This window comes from Peromyscus maniculatus, chromosome 1 (genome assembly GCF_049852395.1).
Source record: "Peromyscus maniculatus bairdii isolate BWxNUB_F1_BW_parent chromosome 1, HU_Pman_BW_mat_3.1, whole genome shotgun sequence".
Classification (NCBI taxonomy): domain Eukaryota; kingdom Metazoa; phylum Chordata; class Mammalia; order Rodentia; family Cricetidae; genus Peromyscus; species Peromyscus maniculatus.
The window spans coordinates 211141136-211168364 of record NC_134852.1 but is presented as its reverse complement, the minus strand read 5'-3'; the positions used below and the strand labels follow the sequence as shown (position 1 = coordinate 211168364).

Below are 27229 nucleotides of genomic sequence, written 5' to 3'. Positions count from 1 at the left end.
TGCCTCATAAGTGTGAAAGAAGTTCAAAATTGATAAGAAGTGTTTGTTACATAAACACATGAAAATACAAAATCCAATGCTAAAGATAAAGGTGTAGTCAAGTTCAGAATAATCTTGTAATTTATAGTGACATATAATCTACTTTTACTTAGATTAAGGTTAAAATTACTCAATAAGTACAGGCATAAGATTTTTTTCAAATAATATACAATATAAAATATGCAACCTATACTACAAATAAATATGGGGAGAGAGAATAAAATGTAGAATTTATGCAATAAATGTCATTGTTGGTCCAAAATAAATGTCCATAAATGCGAGATGTTTCTTTAAGACTCATGGTAATCAAAAAGGAAGAATCTGTGAAGTCACAAAGGAAGGAGAAAGGGAGTTGACACATAACACAGGAACTCCTCAATCACAAAGGGAGAGAGAAACGCTGAGCTAAGGCACAGTCCACAAACGAGGAACAACAGTCCTGGCCTCCAAAGAGGGACCTCAGATGTGAAAGCTGAATACTCCAACCAAAAAAATAGAGGATGGATGAACAGACAGAGTGAAGAAGACGCGGCCACCAGCTGCCAACAAGGGACTCAACTCAGCTCTCGGGGACTTACAAACTGAAACAGTGAAAAGCGATGGTGAGCATGGGATACACAAGCCAGGTAGAGAAATAGAGAAGGAGTTGGTTCTTTTCCTATTACTGTACGTCTTGGTAAACAATAACTGCCAGTTTTCATTTATAATTTAGAAGGACTAATATTCTTCAGAAATTTTTTTCAATGACCAGAATTGTTGAAATATACCACTCATATAATAAATAAAACACATGTCCTGTATTAGCAAACAAATTTATCATTACTTCATTTTTTAGTATAAAAATATAAACTTGAGAAAAGATATTATTTTAAAAACTTATTCGGGGCTGGAGAGGTGGCTCAGAGGTTAAGAGCACTGACTGCTCTTCCAGAGGTCCTGAGTTCAATTCCCAGCAACCACATGGTGGCTCACAACCATCTGTAATGAGATCTGGTGCCCTCTTCTGGCCTGCAATCACACATGCTGTATACATAATGAATAAATAAATTTTAAAAAAAAAAAAAAAACTTATTCAACATCTAGATACACTTGGGAAAATAATGACTATTCCTGACCTTCAACTTTATATTGATATAATCATCAAATATACACTAATTCAACTTATATTTATATATACTGGAAACATTATGGACAAAGCTAAAGCAAAATTCCAGAAATGAGATAACTTTATTATCTCTCAAAGGCCTCTAAAACATCAGCTGCATTTCAGGGCACATGAACATGTCATGTGATATATCCTCAAACGTAATGCAATGTTGCAGAATATTTGTTTACATTGTGAAGATGTGTGCTGTGGATTTCTGTATGCTGTGAACGTGTTGCTCTGATTGGTTAATAAAGAGTTGGTGGTACACACGGCTCTCAGAACCAGAGTTGGCGGTAAACGTAAACATGCCAACGCCATTTTGGGAAGCTGAGGTGGGTGGAGCCAGCAGCCAAAACTGCCATTTCAATCCTAGTAATGCTGCAGTTTAAAGCAATAGATTCACAATAAGGCAGATTAAGATGGAACAAGACTTTAAATGGTTTACAATGTGTATAAAAATGTACATAGGCTTGGAAAAGAGAGAAAAAGGAATATAGACAGTTATATAAAGAAATGAAAAGTTTTAAAAAATAAAGTCTTTAAAGAGAAAGAAAAGTAATATAAAAATTAACTACATAAAGATGGATATTACACAGAGAATCTGGATTTTGTTGTCTTTGGGATTTTTAAATGCAGAAAGACATTTCATTGTAAAGGCTGCTCAGTTAAACCAATATGTATATTTTAAAGGTACCTTGACTTCAAAATTTGGATGTAAGGATATGTTGCTTTGGAAAGGAGGCTCTAATTTTGTTTCCACAGGAAGCAAGAGGCTATGGATTTGTTCCTGATTCAGATACATCAGGTTTGACCAGCCAAGACCCCCTGAAAGGTCTCCGATGACACCATGGCCCACATGATCCAACATCCAGAATGGTTTCAAGGCAACTGGCTCAGACAATGCAGCCTCACAGACTATTCCAGTCAGGACTTGATCATAATTCTTAATTTTCTCAGGATCCCCATAAGACTACCAGTGCCCTCTACCAGCAGGTAGTAGCCTAGAAAACTATGCCCACATTCCCAAAAAATAGATTATGGATGTTTGTCTTTCTTTAGGTTGTTGGTTACAAACTGTTATTGGTCATAGTCAATCTCTTTGTAAATGAAGAAAGGGGGATATGGTATAGAAGTGTAGAATGTAGATATGATAGGGTGAAAGAGTAGATTAATGAACCTACTTTAAAGAGCAACAACTTGTTTAAAAATGTTTTACATTGCTATAGATTTTAGTTATTGATACAAATTTAAAGTTTAAAGTTAACTTTGTTATACTGTATATATATTTCTACTCTTGTTTAAGGTATTATGTTTATATAACTCATTTAAATTGTAATGGATAATTAATAACTAATTAATAATTAGTTTCTATGATAGTCAAACTTATAGTCATGTTAAGTTTTCTAGGTATATATAGATATAATTCAATTAGGTAGGTAATCTTCAAATACTTCAAAGACCTACAGAATATGGCATTTAAAATATTTTAAAAATTTAGACTTTCTGGAAAGTGAGACATGTCTGCTCCTGGCAGCACTGATTTACTTCAGAGAGGAGGATGGGCATCAAAGACATTCTGTATGTAGTTTATCTTCTTCTTGGCAAAAATAGCCATTTGGGCAAGAAACTGTTCGTGCCTGGACTGCTTGATCAACTGGACATGCAGGGCCCATAGGAAGGTGACCACTGAACTTTGCTTGGCAAAATGGTCCTTCAGGTTCCTGTTTCACAGAGGAAACTGATAGACATTCTACAGGATACAGAGAGAAGTGACTGAGAAACTCTAGTCCTGTGGGCTGAAGACAGATGCCCCAACTATACAGAAGAACTTTGGATAACTGTCCAGGCTACCAGCTGTCTCTGTTTACTCTTGCAAGACTCGCGAAAGTTGCTTGCATCCTTTTCCCATTTCTCAGGTAATATTATATCCTTCTAAGTTCTTTGTTGTAGTTAAAGACTGGGTAGTTATAATTTCCTAAGTTATGATAAAAGATAAGTTAGATATGAAACCTTAGACTCACAAATATAGGGTAGATAGGATAACTTCTTTAAATTTGCCAAATATAAATAGAATAGATATTATAACTATAATTCTTGCTTGATAATTGTTTTATTAATTTTACTATGTTAATGTTAAAACCTTCCTTTTTTGAAAAAAGAAAAGGGGAAGTGCTGTGGATTTCTGTGAACATGTTGCTCTCATTGATTGATAAATAAAATGTTGATTGGCCAGTAGCCAGGCAGTAAGTATAGTATAGGTGGGCTAAGGAGAGAGAATTCTGGGAGGTGGAAGGCTGAGTCAGGAGACGCTTCCAGCCGCCGCCACCATGAGAAGTAAGATGTAAAGTACCGGTAAGCTACAATCCACGTGGCAACTTATAGATTAATAGAAATGGGTTAATTTAAGATATAAGAACTAGATAGCAAGAAGCCTGCCACGGCCATACAGTTTATAAGTAATATACGTCTCTGTGTGTTTACTTGAGTCTGAGTGGGACTGGAAAAAACTCCAGCTACAGATGTGTCTTTGCCAAGGTGCCTTGTAATTGGTTTAATAAAGAGCTGAATGGCCTATAGCTAGGCAGGAAGAGGTTAGGCAGGACTTCCAGGGACAGGAAGGACTCTGAGAAGGAGAGAGATAGAGAGACGCCAAGTTGAACATATAGTACAGAGGAGAGGTAGCCAAGGCATGTGGCAGAACATAGATTAAAAAATATGGGTTAATTAAGTGATAAGAGCTGGCTGGGGAAAAGGCTAAGCTAAAGGACAGGTTTTCACAATTAATAAGAAGTCTCTGTTGTTATCCTTTGCAGGTGGTCCTAAATAGAAAGCACTACTACAGTGCAGCAATTCACAATAAAACCACAAATGTAATATTTGCACTTTAATACCCCACTAAAAATAATTCAGCTCTGAAATGGAAGGTCCTAATACCCCACCTCCCAAAATAATAATATGCAAGAATAATAGAAAAAAGTTGAATTTTTCAATTGTTTAAATTTTTCACATTTCTAATTTGGATTTATGTCAGAAAAGGATATACAGCTTTTAAATGAGAATGTTAGGTTCAAAGTGGGTCCCAAAATGGCAGTGCTGGTGACAATGTTTTAAACAGAGGGACTCTGACCAGGTACACAGAAGGACTGATCCTGGGTAATCAAAGCCTAAATTCAGCATTCACCAGGAATTCCTTAAGCTCGTTTCTTTACCACAAAAGCATCTCTATTACAACAGGACTCTGCTCACCAGGACCTCCCCTAATCTGCCCGAAAGGGCACTGACTCTGGCAAGGGTTCAAGTTCAAGGTCAATCTGAACAGACAGCATCTGATCAAGGACCCCACCTTGCTGACTGCCATCTAAATGCACCAATCCACTGGATTTTCTCTACCACCCAACTCACCCCACTCTGCAGAAATGGCCTTTCCAGTCTGACCCCCCAGAGAACCTTTCTACACACATGAGTCTCGTTCGTGTCCTCATTTACATGGCTCAGAAAATGCTCTGAGAAAGTTTTTTTAATCATGGCACCACATAAAAAAATATACACATGTGTAAATTCTTATCGGTAATTTAATAGTAAAACCAATAGAAATATTTTATATGTGGTTAGTGTTCAACTTCACTATTAATAAAAATCAATAAATAATCAGTAGTAGAGTGGAATTTTGTGTCAAATTCTTTTTATATCTTCATCTCCTGCTTACTGAATGAAACTGCACAAGTTATTTTGTCTACACGTTGTGGTGGTAATCTAATTGTACTGAATTATTATTTTGATTGTATGTTAATAAATAAAGTTGTCTGGGGGTCAGAGCTATTAGAGCCATAGCAAGAGTGTGGCGGTGGTGGCACACGCCTTTAATCCCATAAGATCTCTGTGTGTTCAGGGATACAGTCAGCATTGGAGACATATGCCTTTAAGACCTAGGGGGCTGTACATTCAGACAGTGACGAGGCAGTCATGTGTTTGGGTGTACAACCAATGAGAAGGCAGAACAACATACTATAAAAAAACGAACCGACAGGAAGTAGGTCTCTTTCGCGAAGCTGGGACAGCAGGAGGAAGGGTGAGATTTTAGCTCTGAGCTCTGACTTCTCGGCTTTCTCTTTTACATTGTTTCTGTGTTTCTTATTTAATAAGACGGTTGGTTACATCTACAACACGTTCATCAAGTTCATACACTAATAAATTTACTTCATGGCTTATGAATAACTGAAATAAATCATATAAAATGTATTGAATATTGCCTGGTGTACAGTGCCTGTTATAAATTTGCATATATACTACAACTGAATCGATTATTTTGAGATATGCATACAAAAAATAATTTACCAAGAATGCACCCAGATATTTACTGCTGTATTATTTAAAAAAAAAAAAAAAAAAAAAACCCTAATTTTTCAACAATAGACATTGCTGTGGAGGATCCTTTTGTAAGCTGTGAATGTGTTGTTCTCATTAGTTCATAATAAAGTTGTTTTGGCCTATGGCAAGACAGGATGAGGTTAGGTGGAAGAATCGAACTAGGAGAGAGAGGAAGAGGGTCAGAGTTGGGACAGTGGTGCGAGCCACCCAAAAACAGTATGCTGGAGGACCGGTATAAGTCATACAGCATGTGGCAAGAAATAAATGAATAGGAATGGGTTAATTTAAATATAAGAGCTAGTTAATAATAAACCTGAGCCATCATCCAAACATTTAAGATTAATACAAGCCTCTGTGTAGTAATTTGAGAAGTGGCTCAATATATATGGGAGTTGCTGGAGGGACACAGAAACTTCTGTCTACAGAAAAAGTATTTAATCTGATGAAGAGTTATTTTTGTATTAAAATGTTACCAAATATTATATGGACAGTAATAGTTAAAATATGACATAAAAACTATAAGAGCTCTTTAAGTGAAAATATCAAAGAAACAAAAAGGTGTATAGGATTATACAGATAGTTGAGGGAAATACATTGAAATTTCAATGCATTTAAATTATAAATGGCAATTAGCAATTCTTTAAACCATCACTCTAGAGAAGTGGGAAATCTACATAGACTTGTTTTATAGATGTAAAACTTGAAAATGTTTTTTACAAGGCACTTCCACTGGGAAATAGATTCTACACTTCAGCTGTCTTATCTAACAAAGGCATCCAAAGTTTGTAAAGAACAGCTTTAAATAAGGTTGTAAGTAACAACAGCATTTTAGATAAGGAGTGCAGCATTATTTCTAAGCGCTAGACAGTAAATATTTTCAGTTTTCTGAGTAATACTATCTGGGTTGGTTGGTTTGTTTAACAATTCAACAATTACACTTTGAAGTTCCTATGTCTCTGTCTCTTCTCTCGCTCTCTGGAGCATTAGATTCTAATGGAACCAGACACAACCATCATGAGGAAGTTACCTCTGTTAGGTATTTCTTAAGGTTACTCATATTTATGTTTTCTAGCTAACACGGTGCAGCTACTTCTTAGCATATAGCAACTCAGATTTAAGAATGAAAGATTAAAGCTTAATAGAAAAAGCAATTTTAAAAATAAACTCAAGCTTTCTGTAGCTCATAATAATTTATAAGACCACCACCAACAATAATGGAACTGCTGTGCCTTCTGGAGCAATTTGGAACTAATATACAAGGGCATTTATTAGCACACTTGATCACAACTCTTATGTTTCAAACCACACACCTGTCATGAAAATCTTGACTTCAAATCCTGCTTCCACAGAAACATGGCATCCTACTCACTTTGACACAGTTCATGTTCTATATTCAAAATTCTAGTACACTTGTGATAAAATAGAACAGTCATCAGGGTTAGGAGTCCGGTCTTTCTTCTAACCTTGTTATGTAGGACTTAACCATTATTAATGAAGAGACACACTAGTCTAGGATAGAAGTTAGAACTACAAATGGAAAGACTCCTAACATCATTCTAATAAAAAAAAAATAAAATCTAAATTATGACATCAGTTTGTAGATTGAGTTAATAGTGAATTACCAGATCTCATTTACTCAGGACCAAGTAATTTAGAACCAATCTGATTTAATTTAATTTAAACTGTGATATGTAAATGTTGATTAGCAGCAGTATTGAGGGGAATACAAACCACTATAGCTCAATGTGCACCTTCTGTATATGAAGTATGTTATTACAACTGCAGCTATAGTAAAATAATTTTTATTGTCAAGATGAGTTCACATAGTATACTACAACTCATAAAAAACAGTCATGCTAAAACAAGTATCTCACTTAAGAAACTCATGATGATCAATTGAACAGCATGACTTCAAGCATTGTCAAGGGAATGTCTCAGTCAGCTACCAGATTAAAGCACAATCATCACAGAATCCTGCTATGTGCCTAATACTCATTCTTGGAGTTTTTAAGGAATATCAAGATGATTTTGCTAGCATAAAGTATCTTATACAGACAATTAAGAATATGTATTTAAAATTATAATGCTTTACATTAAATTATAACTAAGTAAATTCATATAATACAATTGCAGTGGATCTCAATGATTAAAATCTAAGTATATAGAGACAGATGTGTGCTTAAATTGTCTACTCTCACAGATATTAAACACTTAATGAAAATAAAATAGCTTACTGATTTCTGGAATAATTTATATTTCTGTAATAATTTTATGATTCCTAACATGTAAAGTACAAATAGGGAGCCAAAAAAAAAAATTCTGGTCAGTCATACAGTTTTTGGTACAGTGCTCATGAAAACGGCTAAAGCTTAAAATGACTATTTTTCAATCTTCATAAAATCAGCCAGCAAATTTTGTCAACACCAATGCTCACAGCAAAAAGTAAAATTAACCTTTTAATTCAATAGTAACTATCACAACATTGACTTACACTGAGAATCTACGCCACGGGAGTTGTATTTAATGTATCATTCTCATAAGTATGGTTTTTTTTTTTTTTTTTTTTTTTTTTTTTTGGTTTTTCGAGACAGGGTTTTTCTGTGTAGCTTTGCGCCTTTCCTGGAACTCACTTGGTAGCCCAGGCTGGCCTCGAACTCACAAAGATCCGCCTGCCTCTGCCTCCCGAGTGCTGGGATTAAAGGCGTGCGCCACCAACGCCCGGCTTCATAAGTATGTTTTATTGATTATAAATTATTAAAAGAAAATATGTTAAAGATCACTAAGGAAAAGAACAAGACACATTAAGAAAAAGAAAAAACATTTCATAATAAAGCTGTGATAAAAATCTGCTTTTACTGAAAAAGAAACTATGTTAATAAAATTTCGATAGTAAAAACTAATACAATTCCAGTGGAGCTTTCCTGCATAACCAAAGCAGTGAAATAATCTCCCACTGCTATTACTTACACTTCTGCTTCTGGACCTGCAATAGACTTCTATGTTAAAGACTGTGGAGGATGCCCTGAGTGAATGAAGTCCTGAGTGAACACATATTGTAAAGATGGGCACAACCATGCCAGGGACTCCAAGGACTCATGAAAACTAGCAAAGATGTAACCTATATGGATCAGACTTAAGGCGATTTCAAAACTTTCCATGAGGGTCTGAGTCTGAGGGTTTATGAACAATAGATGAGTGTTCAAAAACAAGCAACTGTCCTTTTCTTCTCCTGGATGTTTACAACCTGAGACTGCTCCGTATCAAAACCTCCTATGGAGACTAGTATAGGCAGATTTTACTTTGGGCCACCAGCTCACAAATAAAAACATGGAGACTGATTATTAATTATAAAAGCTTGCCTAATGGCGTAGGCTTATTTCTAACTAGCTCTTGTAACTCTAATCAACCCATTTTTACTAATCTGTGTGCTGCCACAAGGCTGGTGGCTGTTACCTCTCCCTCCACAAGTCTTGCTTATTCTCCATCTCTCGGCATCACCATCTTCTCCTTCCCAGCATCTGCCCCAAAAATCCTGCCTAGGATTTTTCAGCGTTTTATTAAATCCATCAGATGGCACTTTGACAAAAACACAACTTCACAGTGTACAAAAAGATTATTCCACAACATTTCCCCCTTTTGTCTAAATAAAAAGGAATGGTTTTAACATTAATACAGTAAAATTATATTAAATAATTTATGAAGTAAGAATTACATTCACAATGACCAGTCTGTACATTTGCATTTGACAATTTTAGAGAAAATACTCCATTATCTATGTTATCTTGGTGAGTACAAACTTTTGTTCCTAATTTATCTCTATCATGACTAAAGGAAACTGTAACTGTAACTATCTAGTTTTCAACTCTATCAGAGACTTGAGAAGGATGTACCTGAGTAAATAGGAAGTTCAGAGCAAGCAACTTCAAAAACTATGAACCAACAGAGATATCTGGCTGCCTGAACAGTCACCCAAGGATGCTCTGTAATGGTGGGGCATCCATCTTCAGCCTGCAGGCATAGGATATCCAACAGATTTCTCTGTGAAGCAGGAAATTTTTGAAGGACTGTACTACCCTGTCTTGGCAAAGTTCAGCAGTTGCCTTCTTTTGCATTCTGCTTGTCCAATTTGGCAAGGGCAGTTTCTTGCCCAAATGGCTAACTTTTGCCACAAAGAAATGAAACTCCATATGGAGGTTCTTCAGTCATTTTGGAGTAGATTGATGCTGCCTGATCAGATGTGTCTCACTCTCATAAAAGGACCTATGTTATTAAAACATTTTAAATGTCATATTCTGTAGATGTTTGAAGTGTTTGAAGACCATCTATCTATATAAAATATGTCTTTGATTGACCATGAAAATATGACTAACATGAATATAATTTTTATTGTTATGGATAAATAATTACTAATGTATTTCTTTATTATCCTAAATAGCTTTCAAGGACTAGAACTTTACATTACATTTGTAAATAAGCTGCATAGGTACAATACCTTAAAAAAGAGTAGAAACATATATACAGAATGTTCTAACAAAAATAACCTTAAATTCCTATCAATATACAAAATACCTTAAACAAGAATAAAAACCTATGTACAGTATAACAAAAACAACTTTAAGTTTGTATCAATATACAAAATCCTACAGCAATGTAAAATTTTTGAGCCTAATATTTTTTTTATTTTGAAAGTAGATTCAATAATCTATCCCTTTATCCTATATCTCCTCTTTTTCTTTTCAGACTGAGATCCCTGAATGTAATCTCTTTTGTTTAGCTTGTTTTCCCTGACCATGACCAGTAACAATTTGTAACCAACACCCCTAAGTGATGACAAATATCCATAACCCAGTGAACAATCAAAATTCTCTTGGGAATGTGGGTGTTGTATTCTCTAGACTGCTTCTTGTTGTCTAGGGGTACTGGCATTTTTAGGGGACCCTGAAAAAAACTGGGATAATGTTCAAGTCCTGGGAAAGCTATCTGTAACATTTGTTGCCCAATCTCTGTGTAATGGGAAATTACAGGGCTCATCTGCAGTACTGGCTGTTGATAGAACATGAGACTCTTAATCTCAATGTCATGGGTTCAAGCCCCACACTGGGCATCATATGTAGCTAGTCTCTCTCTGTCCCACCAGCAGCTCTCAGATCACAACACAGAGACTTATTATTAATTATGAAAGCTTGGCTGGTAGCTTAGGCTTATTTCTAACTAGCTCTTACAACTTTACTCATTTCTATTAGTTTACTTTCTGCCTCATGGCAATATTACCTTATCTGCATAGTGCCCATCCTGCTCACTCTGTCTCATGGAGTCTCTCCCCTTCTTCCCAGCATCCTCTCTGCCCTGAAAATCCTGCCTAGCTAATGGTCATTCAGCTTTTTACTAAATCAATCTGGGTGACACATCTTCACAGTGTACAAAAAGATTATTCCACACAGCCTAGACAATCCCTTCCCATTTCTCTCCATAATAGGTGCTGAGATTCTGAGTAGCTAAGTAAGTAGGCCTCCTCTAGGAGAGGTAACAGGCCTCCTCTAGTAGGCCTCCACCTGATCCCAGTCTTGCTGTCCTTGTTAGTGCATCTGTCCTTTCTTCATTTTTCTCCCCACACCAAGTCAACTGATTGATTGTACACAAAAGCAGTATTTATGCTCTCATTACCACCAAATTCTCAAGAAAGACTACTGATATCTAAGCAGAGCAAGTTCACATTGGTCCAGCACCTCCAACAGCAGCCTCAAAAGTCAAGTACCAATAGAGGAAACAATGCTCTGACACTGAGCACACACCTTGGCCACACTAGTTCAAGAATGATGTTCCTATGGGCTGGAGAGATGGCGCAGAGGTTAAGAGCACTGACTGCTCTTCCAGAGGTCCTGAGTTCAATTCCCAGCAACCACATGGTGGCTCACAACCATCCGTAATGAGATCTGGTGCCCTCTTCTGACCTATAGTCATATATGCTGCATACAAAATAAATAAATGAATCTTTAAAAAAAAAAATGATGTTCCTATAACAGGTGAGAACACAGGGCTAGCCACTGAACCACGGAAGCCATTCTACAGGACAAATCTACTCAGTAAAAGGTCTATTTTTGATTGTACTGTATTCCCAACACATTCACTGGCTGAATTCATTCAATTCTGAGGACTTAAAGAATTAGCTGGGATTCTACATAACAGTTTCAATCTCTTCAACCTTATCTTATGATAAAATTTTCTAGATGTAATCCAGTGTCATTGTGCCTATGAATCTGTGGCATCCAGCTTCACTGTCTTCTACTGCTTAACACGCAGAACTATAGGGTCAGTGATTAATGTCTATGATGTGTTGGTTATGCAAATGACTGGCATGATGATTAGCTTTAACTGACATAAGGTAGAATCACATGGTCAAAGCATCTCAATGAAGTACTGTCTAGATTGGGCAGACCTGTGTGTGCATGTCTCGGGTGGACTGTTGTAACAAAATTAATTGATTTGAGAAGACCCAGCCATGAGAGGCACCATTCTCTAGGCAGGGGGTCCTGCAAGGTGTAAGAATGGGGAAACTGAGCACAGACAAGGAAACGAGCATAGAGCAGTGTGCAGATGTTTGTTTTGCTCCACTCTTGACCATGGGCATGATGTTACCTGCTTCAAGTTCCTGCTTCCATTGTGAACAGAACCTAGAATAGTAACCCAAAGCTATTTCCTGTCTGGGTATTTTACCACAGAAACAGACATGAAGCTAGGAGAGCTGGCGACATAAGAAGGATGTATTAAGAAAACAGCAGAGTGAGACAATCTAGTACTTATTAATGAGGCCTGAATTCACACAGAAGTTTGGGAAAAAAGATTTCCTACAAGACTAAAAATCTAAGTAGAGGGAATTTCAACACCTAACACTTGAATGTATCTCATCCAGATTACTTTTCAGTGTGGTCTCCTAGGACAAAACGTTTGATAAAAATGTTTCCAATTATCCCTCTGCTGAAATGAGTAACAGTCATATCGTAATGTTGTAGTCTCCTACAAACCTTTAGATTATCTGTCTCTAACTGATCTAGATTTTGTTAGAGTCCTCTTTGTCATGTACATTGATGAATTGTGAAGGGGTTTTTTTGTTTTCTACGATTGGGCCACTTATTCATCCACACTCTATTTAAGCAATGTTATTATGCTCCTCTGAGAATACCTTTAGTTCCCCACATTCTTGAAGGACAATTTTGTTGAACACAGAATTTGGAGTGACTTATTTACCAAAAATGTGCCACTTCCTTCTAGTCTCCAAGGTTCCAATATGAAACCCACAGTAATTCATTGATATTCTTTTATGGACAATGCATTGGTTTTTTTCCATTGCTTTTATGATTATATTTTTTATTTTATTTTTGAGAATTTAATTATGGGGCCAGGCGGCAGCAGTGCAAACCTTTAATCCCAGCACTGGGGAGGAAGAAGCAGGCAGAGATGAATGAGTTTGAAGATGGCCTGGTCTACAGACTGAGTTCCTGGGTAGCCAAGGCTACATAAAGAAACCCTATTTCAAAAAACAAACAAAAATAAACTAACAACAACAACAAAAAAAAAACGTAATTATGGTGACTCTGAGGATGTTAATCAGTGATTCATTATATGTACTGAATACACAGAGCTCATGTATTTGGCAAATTATTTCTTCACATTTTCTACTAAAAATTCTTTCTCCTATCCTTTTGAGACTCCAAAGACCTAAATACTACAACTGTTATTGAAAACAGAAAGCACAAGAAACATGAGTTGATTTACCAATAAAACAATGACACATAGGAGGAAAGAATAATCTATTATATGATAACCTAAAGGGAAAGGAAATTTGTACTTTGAAAATATTCAATGAATTATTTTCCATAATAAACAATGCATTCTAAAACACTAGAACATGTCTATTTTGACAATAGTTACTATTATAATCAAACATGGCTATTAAAACACAGAAGGAAAAGTATTCATATGATTTTAATTTGATAAGAGTTTTTTATAATTTTATTTCCACAATGAGAACAAAAGCAATAAAAGTAGACCAGAAACTTTGTAATTCTGGCTCAAAGGATAGTAAAACAATTCTTTGTTAAATTTTTAATAAAATTTTGTGATAGCAAGTGTGATAAACTGTATTAATTTTCAGCAAGTACTCCTGTACTCCTTGAAGTAGAAATGTTCACTCTCTATTATGCTGGGCAGTGTGATTTGCTTTGACCAACTAAGCTTGAATGGAATTTTTAATGTTGCGTATTGCCTTACAATCTGCTGTCAACATATCATTTCTGAAACCAAACAGAACCTTAGTCTGCGAACCAGACACAGGGACAGACTCGGATGCGAGCCCTAGTGTTCCCATAGGCAGGGCTGGGCTGCAGCCTGGAAAGAAGCTGGTCTTGAGTTTAACCTTGATCAAGTGAGCTCAGCAGACCTGCAGACACACAGAGGTGATAAGAAGTAAAAACAATGCACAAAGAAGAATAGCAAGAGAAAAGGCACAGCCTAAAGCTTCGCGCTGGATGAAGCATCTCCAAGAAACTGAAAGAAATGCAGCATGAACACAGCAAAGACCTCACAGAAGCACTGTAAAATGGGTATGGCCAGTAATGGGATCTGAGCAGGTCTAAGCAGTTCAGCGTGACCACGCGTTCTGAAACATTTGAATTATGGACGGAGAACGGACTGTGAACTGATCTGACCTGCATACTACATCAGAAGGGTAAGAATGATGGCAGTAAAGAGAAATGACTGGAACACTGCTCACGGCAGGAGGGAACGGTGCTCTAAGCCATGTTGTCAGAAAGTAGAAAGAATTCAAACCATGAGATGTTTGAAAGAGGAGGAGACTGAGTCAGTGCAGTCGATGTGCGCTGTCATCTAGTGAAAACAGACTTTCCAGGTTCTACTGGATACTGACTCCAGATTGATGCAGACTCCAGGAGACCCCAAGAAACACTGTGGCTCTCCAGTTAAAGTAGGGGTGTATGGAAGTCAGGTGATGAGTGGAGTTTTAGCAGAAGTTTGACTCACAAGAGGTCCACTGGTCCCCGAACTCACCTTTGGTTACATGCCCAGTCCCAGAATGTATAATTGGGATAGATACACTGGGAAGTTAGCAGAATTCTCACATTGGATCCTTGACCCGTGAAGTAAAGGCTAAATGGAAGACTTAAGAGTTGCCTCTGCAAGGAAAATAGTACATCAAAAAAGTATCGACTCTCTGGAGGAACTGCAGAATCAATGCCACCATCAAGGACCCGAGAGATGTAGGGGTGGTGGTTCCCACCACATCTCCCTGTAACTCTATCTGGCCAGTGCAGAAGACAGATGGGTTATGGCGAATGACAACTGACTACTGAAAACTCAATCAAGTTGTGGCTCCAAATGCAGCTGCTGTACCAGATGTGGTGTCCTTCCCTGAGCAGGTTAACACATCTCCTCAGATGTGGTATGCAGCTACTAATAGAGCAAATGCCTATTTCTTGGTACCTGTCCACAAAGACCACCAGAAGAAATCTGCTTTCAGTTGGCAAGACCAACAGCATACCTTTACAGTTTTACCTCAAGGATATATTAACTCTTTTGCATGACATTATGTCGATTGAACTAAGTGAGCAGAAGGTAACAACCACTGTGAACTCATTGGTAACACATTTGTGCATCACTTCCGGGAAATTCTTAGGAGTCCAATGATGTGGGCCATGCAGAGATCCTTCTAAAATGAAGGATAAGTTATTGCACCTGGGCCCTCACACCACCAAAAATAATCACAACATTTAGTGGGCCCATCTGTGTTCTGGGAACAGCACATTCTTCACTTGTGGGTGTTACTCTGGTCATATGCCAAGTGACTCAGTAAGCTGCTAGCTTTGTGTGGGGCCTGGAATAGAGGGAGGCTCTTCAACGGGGCCAGGCATCCATGCAGCCTGCTCTACCATTTGGACCATGTCATCCAGCAGACCCAATGGTACTTGAAGTGGCAGTGCTGCTTGAAGCCTTTGGTAGACCCCTACTGGTGAATCGCAGAAGAGACCTTTGGGGTTTTGAGCAAGGGTCTACCATCATCTGCAGACAATTATTTTCCTTTTGAAGGTCAGTTCTTGGCCTGCTATTGGACCTTGAAGGAAACTGGACATTTGACAAGTTACCATGACACCTGAGCAGTCCATCATGAGCTGAGTAATATCTATCCCATCCAGCCATAAAGTAGGGCATGCATAGCAGCAACCATTAACACAGAAGTGGTATATACATGACCAGGCTCAAGCTGGGCCTAAAGGCACAAGCAACTTACACGAAGAAGCTGTCCAGATGCCTCTGGTTTCTACTCTCATTACAATGTCATCTGCACCACGCATGTACCTATAGCCCTATAATCACCTGACTGAGGAAGAGAAGACTGGGGTCTGGTTTACTGATGGTTCTGTACATTATCCAGGTACCACCCAGAAGTGCACAGCAGCAGCATTACAACCCCTTTGTGGGACAACCCTGAAAGACAATGGTGAAAGGAAATCTTCACAGTAGGCAGAACTTAAGCTGTGCACATTGTCATACATTTTGTTTGGAAGGAGAAATATCCAGATCTGCAACTGTTCACTGATACGTGGGTGGCAGCCAATGGACTGGCTAGATGGTCAGAGACTTAGAAAAGGCATCATTGAAAAATTGGAGAAAAAGACATCTGGGAAAGGGATATGTGGACAGATTCCTCTAACTGGACGAAAGACGTGAAGATACTTGTGTCCCACGTAAATACTCATGGAAAGGTGACTTCCACAGAGGAAGAGTGCAGCAATCAAGTATACAGGAAGACACTGTGTGGACAGTAAGGCTCTCCTCAGACATCTCTGCCATTGCCCAGCGGGCCCATGAACAAACTGGCTGTGGTGGTACAGATGAGGGTTAAGCTCAACAACATGGACTTCCACTCACCAAGGCTGACCTGGTTACAGATCCCGCTGAGTGCCAGATCTGCCAACAGCAGAAACTAACACAGCCCCAGGGAGCCAGAGAGCCATTCCCTAGGTGAGCACCCAGGGACCTACACTGGGTCACTACCTCTGTGGAAAGGACAATGCTTTGTCCTTACTGGAGGAGATACTTGTTCTGGTTATGGATTTACCTTTCCTGCATCTAATGTTTCAGCCAAAACTACCATCGATGGACTTACAGATTGCCTGATCCACTGACATGGTATTACTCACCGAACTGCTTCTGACCAAGGAACTCACTTTACAATCAGAGAAGTGAGACAGTGTCCCGTGATCATGGACTCCACTGGTCTTACACATTCCCCACCATCCTGAAGCAGCTGGCCTGACAGAAAGATGGGATGGCCTTTGAAGACACATTTACAGGGCCAATTGGGTGGCAGCAGCCCGGAGAGCTGGGATAGGATTCACCAAAAGGTGGTTTATGGTAGTTTCTCCCATAATCAAGATCCACAGGTCTAGAAATCAAGGGCTGGAAAAGGGAATGGTGTCACTACCACACCTAGTGAACCACTAGGAAAATCCTTTGCTTCCTTTCCCATGACCTTAAGTTTTGCTGGCTTACAAGTTTTGGTTTCAGACACAGCTGAACTCCCCACCAGGAGACACAACAAACATTCCATTGACCTGGAAGCTCAGACTTCGCCCAGGCCAGGCTGAGTTTCTGATGCCCTTAAGATAACAGGCTAAGAAAGGACTAACACTGTGAGGAGGGTGGCTGGTGGTTTGGGTGGCAATGGCTCCCATGGGCTCATACACTGCAATGCTTGCTCACCAGAGAGTGGTGCCTCTTGAAAGGGTTGCAGGTGTGATCTTGGAGGAAGTGCGTCACTGGGGGCGGGCTTTGCAGTCTCAAGAGCCCAGGCCAGGCCCAGAGTCTCTCTCTCGCTGCTGCCTGGGGATCCAGACAGAACTCCTAGCTGTTTCTCCAGCACCATGTCTGCCAGAGTGCCACCATGCTCCCTGTCATGATGACAATGGACTAAACCTCAGAAACTATAAGCAAGTCACAATTAATGCTTTCTTTTATAGGAGCTACTGTGGTCATGGCGTCTCTTCACAGGAATACAACAGTGACTGAGACAGTCACAGAGTCCGATTATCAAAAGGAACCTGGATTGAGCCTCTGGAGGTGAGAAAGACTGTCTGGTGTGGAGGAGATCCTTCAGGGCATCTCTTGATGCGCCTATGTCTAGTGATTAAAGCCATGGAAACTGTAACAACCTAACCAGACAGAATACCAAAGGGCACATACCCTTCAGGAATATAGGTGTGGGTCACTCCCCCAGGAAAAGAGCCAAGATGTGCTGAGGTGCTTGCTGAGTGGAGGAAATATAGAATGGGTAGAGAGGAAGGTAGTTACAAATATCAGCTAAAGCCATGCGAAAAGTTGCAGGATTATAATTGGTAGGCGTGTCTGTGGTATTTTGTTAAGGATGTGTTTAAATGTAACATCATTTAAGAGGATATCAGTGATTGTCATGATTAAGTTTGAAATACTAAAAGAATGAGCCTCCAGGGGGATTGCCACCTATTTGAAAATTTATAATGCATTTGCTCTTATACAAGGGATAGTTACATCATGTTAGCAGTAACTATGACCCAATTACACATACAATGCATTTGCTATTGTACAAGGGACAGGTATAGCATGTTAAGTGTAAGTATGACCTAGTTATTCTTTTCATTTGGAAATTAAGGATGGCAATAGGAGACATTACTGTGTGTCAAGTTGGAATGAGGTAGATTTGGGGTGGCTATTCTTGGTTGCCCACCTGAGAACATCTGGAATTATCTATAACCCAAGGCTGGGTATATTTGTTAGACATTGTTTTTTCAATTAATCAGTTGAAGTGGGAAGACCCACCTTTAATCCTGACCTTCTGAGGTAGAAGATCCACGTTTAATCTGGGCTTCTGCTGGCAGCATATACAGAGGACATGGAAGAAGAGGACTAAACAACCATGGGATTATTGGACCTTCCTTGGTAGGCAGCCACTGCTGGACTAGTTGGACCACATCCTGTAAGCCATTTTAATAAATCCCCTTTAGATAGACAGACAGACAGATGATAGATAGATAGATAGATAGATAGATAGATAGATAGATAGATAGATAGATAGATAGATAGATAGAAGTTCTGTCCCCTAGAGAACCCTCATTAATATAGTAAATATTAACTCCAAGTAAATTAAATTAACTCCACTTCCTACCTTCCACAAAAGAAAATAAAAATAGTCACATCATAGCAGAGAAGAGAAGGAAAGAAGAAGAGGGAGGTGGAGGAGATGGAGGAGGAGGAAGGAAGGGGTAGCTGTGGGGGCAGCAGCAAGGAATGCCATACAGGCTGGTGGAGCACACCTACAATCCTGGTGGAGCACACCCACAATCCTGGTGGAGCACACCTACAATCCTGGTGGAGCACACCTGCAATCCTGGTGGAGCACACCTACAATCCTGGTGGAGCACACCCACAATCCTGGTGGAGCACACCTACAATCCTGGTGGAGCACACTTATAATCCTGGTGGAGCACACCTACAATCCTGGTGGAACACACCCACAATCCTGGTGGAGCACACCCACAATCCTGGTGGAGCACACTTATAATCCTGGTGGAGCACACCCACAATCCTGGTGGAGCACACCTGCAATCCTGGTGGAGCACACTTATAATCCTGGTGGAGCACACCTACAATCCTGGTGGAGCACACCCACAATCCTGGTGGAGCACACCTGCAATCCTGGTGGAGCACACCTACAATCCTGGTGGAGCACACCTACAATCCTGGTGGAGCACACCTGCAATCCTGGTGGAGCACACCTGCAATCCTGGTGGAGCACACCCACAATCCTGGTGGAGCACACCTACAATCCTGGTGGAGCACACCTACAATCCTGGTGGAGCACACCCACAATCCTGGTGGAGCACACCTACAATCCTGGTGGAGCACACCTACAATCCTGGTGGAGCACACCTGCAATCCTGGTGGAGCACACCTGCAATCCTGGTGGAGCACACCCACAATCCTGGTGGAGCACACCTACAATCCTGGTGGAGCACACCTGCAATCCCAGCATTTGGGAGGTGGAGACACAGTGAGCTGTTCAAGGTCATCCTCCTATACTAAAGAAAGCCAAGGTCAGCATGGGCTAACTTGAGACTATGACCCAAGAAATTAGAGCAGGGAGGACTTCAACTATATTCCATCTAAGAGAAAGCCATTTTAAATATAAAGGTACAAACAGGTTAAAAACAGATGGAATTGATATATTATTGTTCAAACAAAAGCAAAGGAGACGGGAAGTTGCTATGTTATCTGGCAAAGCAGACCTTAGAGCAGAGAGTCACTATGAACTATTCCGTTCTTCCAACAGAATTTGTAAGAACATGCCTCTGCCTCTGCACAAGTATGAACTTAAACAGAGAACCCAAGTTCTAGAGAGAATGTTTCAATGCTACGGCATTTCTTTACACTATAATATTCATTGAACAACATATCATATCCATGGGGACAATAAAAAAATGAAAAGACAACTACAGAAAGAGAGAACTGTCTATCCTCGGGAGGGGCACTGTCCTATATATGAAGGGAGCCATGTGGCTCAGTACAAAGCATGCAGTTAAATTTATTCCGGTTTTTCATTCCTGAGACAAGGTATTACTTTTCCTCACTATGGAGCCAGGCAGTCCAGACTCTGCCATCCTCCTGTCTCTACCTCCCAAGGCTGAGATTATAGACAAACATACCAAGCCAGATAACCAAACATTAAAAAGAAACAAATGAACATCTTCCTAAAGATACACAAATTGTCAACAAGTACATTAAATGGTGGCCAGAACCATAAATCATCAGTAAAGTGCAAACAATGAGATGTCGCCTCTCACCAAAGATGGCTGTCATTAAAACAGGAAGAATTAAGTGCTTGGGAATAAGTGGAAAAGGAAGACTTCAAGACTACCGGTGGGATGCAGCCTAGGAACATTGTGCTTTACAAGATGTAAAATGTTACATAACAGCTTAATCAAAACTGGCAAAACATAAAAACAATATATATGTTCTACAGTTGATTGTAAAATTGTATGTATAGCTTTATTGAAAGGATAAAGAAAAAATAAAGCTCTAATATATAATAACAATATGTATGATATATATATATATCATTTTGTAATATATATATAACAAAATGATTTCCCTTACTTAATAATGAACCAAACCTAGTTGATATTAAGAAGTATTGATAGCCCTGAGGGATGGCTCTGACCAGGAGTGAGCAGAAATAAGCCTTCCAGGGACTTAAACCATCTGTCTTGGCTGGCATGGTGGGATCAGGGATAAATAAAATTCCATTACGCCTCATAGCTAAGAATTGTGCACTTTATGATAAATACTGAAAGTATAAGTATAGTGGAAAGTGAGACAGTCCTAAAAGAGCACAAAATAACAGGAACTACATTTCAGATTTCACTACACTACAATTGAGAATACAGAAATGAAAATGTGACATGTGAGTATCATAAATTTAAAGCAACCACCCACTTATCACAATTAGAAAGGACAAGAATGCTCTAGCTTACATTTCCACAGCACACACAGCTACCTTTAACATCAATGGCTAACTCCAAGTGGTAATACTAAAAATATCGCCTCGTAGAACTTTAAAATGATTTTGATTCAGTATTAAACATGAAAAAATTCACTAAGATCAATTTTAACATTTACAAAACATAAAATTATATCTAGTCTATTAACATAAAGAATAAACTTTGTTTTCCAAATTCTAAAACCAGAGCTTGTGCAGCTAGGAGTTTACTGAATGCCTGCTTTGTGTGCCTTACTCGCGTTTGAGGTATCTGGGTTGTTTGTTTGTTTTAGATTAATTTAGGAGTTTTACTTCTGTAAGGTAAGAAAGTATTTTGAATTTTGATGAAACAATACAAAAAAAAGTTACAGCCTATGATCTTCTTTCTCCCCCACTCTCCTCCCCAGAGCACCTTCCAAGTACTCTCCAAATCCTTCCATATTTGAAATATTTTTAAAAAGACATGATTCTTTATACTTTATAAATTCTTTAGAAGAACTAAATTAAAAATCTATATAACTTGTTCTCTTTTCAAAAAAGAAAAAAATGAAGACTTTGAAGTAAATCATTTGAAAAAACACAATATTGTTATTTTATGTGTAACAACTGAGAGTGTCTTAGAGCCCCTTCAATAAACGGGTATACATGCTTTAAAATATTTCTTGGGGCTAATATAACAAGTTTAATAAAGAATAAAAATTAGACTATATATCACGATCCATATCAACTGTGTACCGAATGAGACTACGTTGAAAGAGTACGACATTTACACTCACTACACAAATTCTGGTTGACAAGCAGAATAGACTACCAGTATATTCTCAAAAGAAAATCTAATTTAGAAAGTTAATTTCAAATAATTAAATATTCATGAACATTCTAAAGTAACTATGTAATTGGCTTAAAAATAAACCATAATTAGATAACCAAAAGTTGAAAAGCAGGAAATGATTAAAAATACAAGCATATCCATTTTAATTAGTATGTAATAAGCTACACAAAATAAGCCCTTATTTTTATTGAAATTTGATTAAAACAAGTGAAATCTGATCAGTACATATGTTGATCAATCTTAAATTTACATTTTGCCACTATCAAAATGCATGAATTACAATGGAGATACTTCTAGAATTGAATGTAGAAATCTTCTTTGTAGAGTATATAATGTAAATCTACATTAGTTTAAATGAATAAGTTTACTGAGCAATAATCTCTCCTATGTTTAACATTAAGTATTTACATCTATTTAAGTGTTAAATTACAAATGACAACTTTATCATTAAACACATGATTTTAAAAAGGACTCAATCTGTCTATAAAACACAGAAATTAACATAAAACATTCAAGCCTTGTAATTGTGATGCATAAATTGACAATTCTTACTATAGTTTCAATATCTAAAATGGTTTAAAACATAACACTCTAGAATGGGATTAGTATAAATGACTTGGTCAATAAACTAATGTGAATTCAATTTAGTCAAGAATAAAGGAATAAACAAATCCCAAATGTCAAAAAATATTTCATCAAAGCACAAATTAACAATTGCACAAAAACCTTTTTTTTTTTTTTTTTGGTTTTTCGAGACAAAAACATTTTAAAGATTTCCTAGAAATAAATCTGAAGAGTTCAGTAGCCTACCAACAAGCACACTGAAAATGAAATGCAAGAGAAAGATGACCAGTGCCTTGTTCAGCCATTATCAGAGAAGCTTCCTCCTGTAGCATGTGGGAACAAATGTAGAGACCCACAGCTAGATATTATGCGGAGAGTTGGAGACCTTAGAATGCCCAGACCTAAAAATGGATGTCTCCATCAAATCCTTCCCCGCAGGGCTCAGTGAACTTTGCAGGCAGAAAGAAGAGTTTTATAGCCAGTGGAGATGGAGGACACCAAGAAAACAAGAGCCTCCAACTGAATCAACCTAATAAAGCACATACAGACACCGAGGCAGCAAGCTCAGGCCCCCATGGGTCCTCTGAGTGCAGCTCTAACATCTAGTTCAGTGTTCCTAGGGGATTCCTGGTGTGAGGCAGGTGGGTCTCTATTTCTTGTGCCTTCTCTTGGCTCTTTTTTGTTTGTCTGTTTGTTTAGTCCAATTCCAATGTGTTTGTTTTTGTTGTATCTTTCTATATTTCATTATTATCCCTTGGAAGCTTGCTTGTTTTCTAATAAGTCAGAAAGGGTGTGGATCTGGATGGGAGGGAGGAGAGAATAACTGGGAGGAGTAAAGAGGGTAAACTGTAATTAGAATAGAATGTGAGCAAAAAAATCTATTTTCAATAAAAGAAAATAAGATGAAATGTAATAGATACAGGACATAAATGAGGAAACCAACTATGAGAGTCAGGGGTCCTAAAAATGTAACTGCCAAGGATTGTTAATCCTAAATCTTAAAGGAAAGATAAATTATACCCAGTATGCACTAAAAAACAATAGTAAAGATTACTGAAACACACACTATTTTAAATTGATTTAAATGAAGGCATTCCCCATTAACTTAATAATCAGAAAACCCAAACATCATAGCAGTCTCAAGCTTCATGGCATCTTTCACAAGATAATACCTACTGAAAATGTTTAGCACACTCTAGTTGGTCTAATGTTATTGGTATGTCTTTGTGGAATCATTCATTCATCATAGATAATCACACATGATCCCTTACAAAGGGTCCGTAAATGCCTTACTGCTCAAGGCAATGAATACACATATGCCATCTCTTTGGAAAAATCAGTATTCTTCCACCATGAGGATGTTCACCATCATTAGAAACAAATGTTGTTATGCTTACCTGTATTTTTATAGGCCAGGAAAAGTTGCTGACATACACATAAAATGTGATATTAGGATTGCTTCTGAAGTTAAATTTTTCATAGGAAAAGCTATCTCTGTATTCCTTTACATTTGACTTAGAAACTATAGGAGTCTCTTCCCCAGATATTGTTCCTCCTAAAATATGAATATGAAAAAAATTATAATTGATACTAGGAAATGGGGATCTTTATTAAGTCAAAATATATAGTGCAGCAAAGTCTTACAAATTGAAATCTCAAGAACACCATCACCGGAACTGCCACACCAGCTGCTCTTCTCTGTGGAGGCTCGCATAGCACCTCTGCACACTGGTTTGCCAGAGATACAGCGTAACAGCTTCAGTATAAAATCCACATTAAAAATGCTACCAGGCTGGCTGTGAGACTTGACATTCTTCTGTAATACTTGTGACCCCAGAGGCTGCATAATTTCTGGTTTTCAAACCAAACCTTTGTCCCAGGAAGAAGGAAGCACTTCACCCACTACAATGCCCCCAGCACTGAACGCCCCCTGGACACATGGGTCCAGAAGGTGAAGTCATCCTGCTTACCACTTAAATTATAATCAAACCGTATTTGATCGTGTCTTAATCCAATTAAAAAATGAAAAAATCAATTTATTTGCCTTTCTACAAATTGAAACATCCTTACTTTTAAAAAACTAGAAAGAGGCCATTAATTTAAAACACTATGTAAATGTTCAATTAGTAAACACAATATTGGACACACAGGACATTTCAACTGCCTTAGCCAGATCTCCACCTTAATGAACAGAAAAACAATTAGAATTAGTATACTGAGTAACTAAATGCATTTCGCATAATCTATCACAAAAATAACTCGTGCATTCGTAACATGTAGATTCTCTGAGCTCGTCACTTAACAGATGTATTGAAAAATGACCTCACACATTGATAATTCAACATAACAATTTATCTTCCTCACAGTTATGATTTCTTAAAAATTAATCATTTCAATCTGTGAACTTTATTATGGAAGACATGCTTACAAAAATTTATTTCCTCTTAGCCCGGATGCCAACCAGAAAGAATATATCTCTAAGATAGAAAATAATAGATTGTTGCTTTTATCAGTAAGTAGAGAAGAACACTTTTGTTTCATGTAAATATTGGGATGGATAATAAAATTTGTAACTTCAATAATGAAATGAATAATTGAAATCTCAATCTCTTTAGACGCTTTAGAACTAATCTATCTTAATTAAAATCACAGAATTTCCTAACATTATCATTTTTAATGCTTAAGTGGTATACATTATTTCTTAGCCTTCTAATTTTAATTGAATAAGGAAATTATGGTATTAAGCTTTCAAGTTACTACTTCCTATTTTTATCAGTAAAAGCAGAGAGTGATGGGAAAAATTGTATTTTTTTTATTTATTTTAGAATAGTAAATCAGATCAGAACAACTTCCATGCATAAACTCAGACAGAAGAGAGATGACAGAAAATTCTGTTTACCTGTTGAGCCAACCGACCAGGTAATGTTGAGATTAAAGTTGTTGGAAGCATTAATCGAAATGTCCAAATTTTTGTTTGACTATCAAGAAAAAAAATTAATGTTAAAAAGGTGGAAATGTATTAAATACATATTAGTCAACTCGCTAATTTGATTTTTGCTCATTAAATTTACAAAACTGTATATGATATAAACATTCAACTGAATAAATACAGATAGTGTTTATGCTGTTTAATGAAAATTAAACTATGATAAACTCAAAAGTTCCTCATTTATCTTCTCTAATAATTTGACCTTCTGCTTTTAGGTAATTTCTAAGAAGAGATTTTTTTTTTTTTTTTTTAAAGATTTATTTATTTATTATGTATACAGAAGAGGGCGCCAGATCTCATTACAGATGGTTGTGAGCCACCATGTGGTTGCTGGGAATTGAACTCAGAACCTCTGGAAGAGCAGTCGGTGCTCTTAACCTCTGAGCCATCTCTCCAGCCCTCTAAGAAGAGATTTTAAGGACATTGTACTTTTAAGGGTAGTTTGCTATTATTATCATTAGTTCAAGATGTCTTCTTTTCTATTTGTTTAATCTTTGTCTTTACCCAGAGAAAGAGAGGGTCTATAGAGGACGGGCTCAGTAACTTCTAAGAGGGTAGGTTTTGTGTCTGTAACGTGTGCCTGAGTGTTAAAACTATTATTGTTATGAAACAACGTATGCAAGAGAAAGCATAAGCCCTTCCTTTCAAGTTTAGTCAACTCTTGATATTGTGTGCTTTGCTTTATTCTTGGTGGGGTGAAAATGAGAACAATTAAAAGTTCATAACAAAATGGTCAGTGTAAGCATATAAAACCATCTTTCTTTTTTAGTTCATCCTCTACAAATTCAAAGTTTTGTTATTGGGGAAATACCTTAAGTACTGTAACTAAAGCTCCAAGCCCACTCAGTGCCCACTCAGTGCCCACTCAGTGCCCACTCCGCTCTTTGTAGAGCTCTATGCAGCTAGGATGCCACGGTCAATCTAGAAAACGATGACATCAGTGCTGTAGATTGGGGTGGTGATGGGGGAGCTCACTGAAGCTGCATGGCACAGGTGCCCACTCAGAAATGGTTCATATGAAAGCGCTAACTAGAGGGAACCTACAGTGAGAGAAGACTGAAATCTGCCATAAAAAGTAAAAATGTAAGAAGTCTACAAATGATAAGACATGTACTTATTTTATTTTACAGAATAAATTAAGAAGCTTTCACCAGCCAGGCGGTGGTGGCGCACGCCTTTAATCCCAGCACTTGGGAGGCAGAGCCAGGCGGATCTCTGTGAGTTCGAGGCCAGCCTGGGCTACAGAGTGAGTTCCAGGAAAAGTACAAAGCTACACAGAGAAACCCTGTCTCGAAAAACCAAAAAAAAAAAAAAAAAAGGAGAAGCAGCTTTCACCAATAAGTTGTTTTAACTTTAGAGATAGTCCTGAGTGAATTGTTCTTAAATAAGAGGAATTACACAAGAAAATCTTGCAAGCATCCCTGGAGATGCTTCTCATGCAAGGGAGTATGTCTACCTTGTTTAGTTAAAAAAAAAAATGGACAAGACTTTCTTAAACTGACATGTTTTTAGATTTACTATTGGCAGGTAGTGAATACATTTGATCTTCATCAGCTTGTAGAATTACACGAATGTGAGTCGACATCTGTGTAACTCAGTGAAACAGTAGATTGGGCAAAGGTCAATGAAAACGAATGATATGCTTCACTGCAAATGAACGAGAGTTTGATATAACACGCCTTGAATTCCTGTGTTTCTTAAATCATC

The 27229-nt window shown here is 37.9% G+C and overlaps 1 protein-coding gene and 1 long non-coding RNA gene across 5 annotated transcripts in view; one reads left to right on the top strand and one right to left on the bottom strand.

Annotated features, from left to right (window-relative positions):
* The window catches only part of Atrnl1 (attractin like 1), a 587588-nt gene that overhangs the window by 391477 nt on the left and 168882 nt on the right, over positions 1–27229 (bottom strand). For all 4 annotated transcript variants that reach the window (XM_076563387.1, XM_076563388.1, XM_006978477.4 and 1 more), the window contains exons 23-24: positions 25433–25511; positions 23931–24088 (exon numbers count right to left, since the gene is read on the bottom strand). In XM_076563387.1, the coding sequence (XP_076419502.1) occupies positions 23931–24088; positions 25433–25511 (237 nt within the window). The remainder of the gene's footprint in view (positions 1–23930; positions 24089–25432; positions 25512–27229) is intronic.
* LOC121824811 (uncharacterized) lies at positions 380–25548 on the top strand. The gene is made up of 3 exons (XR_013048414.1): positions 380–665; positions 17587–17686; positions 25359–25548. It is a non-coding gene; the product is annotated as an uncharacterized LOC121824811 (long non-coding RNA).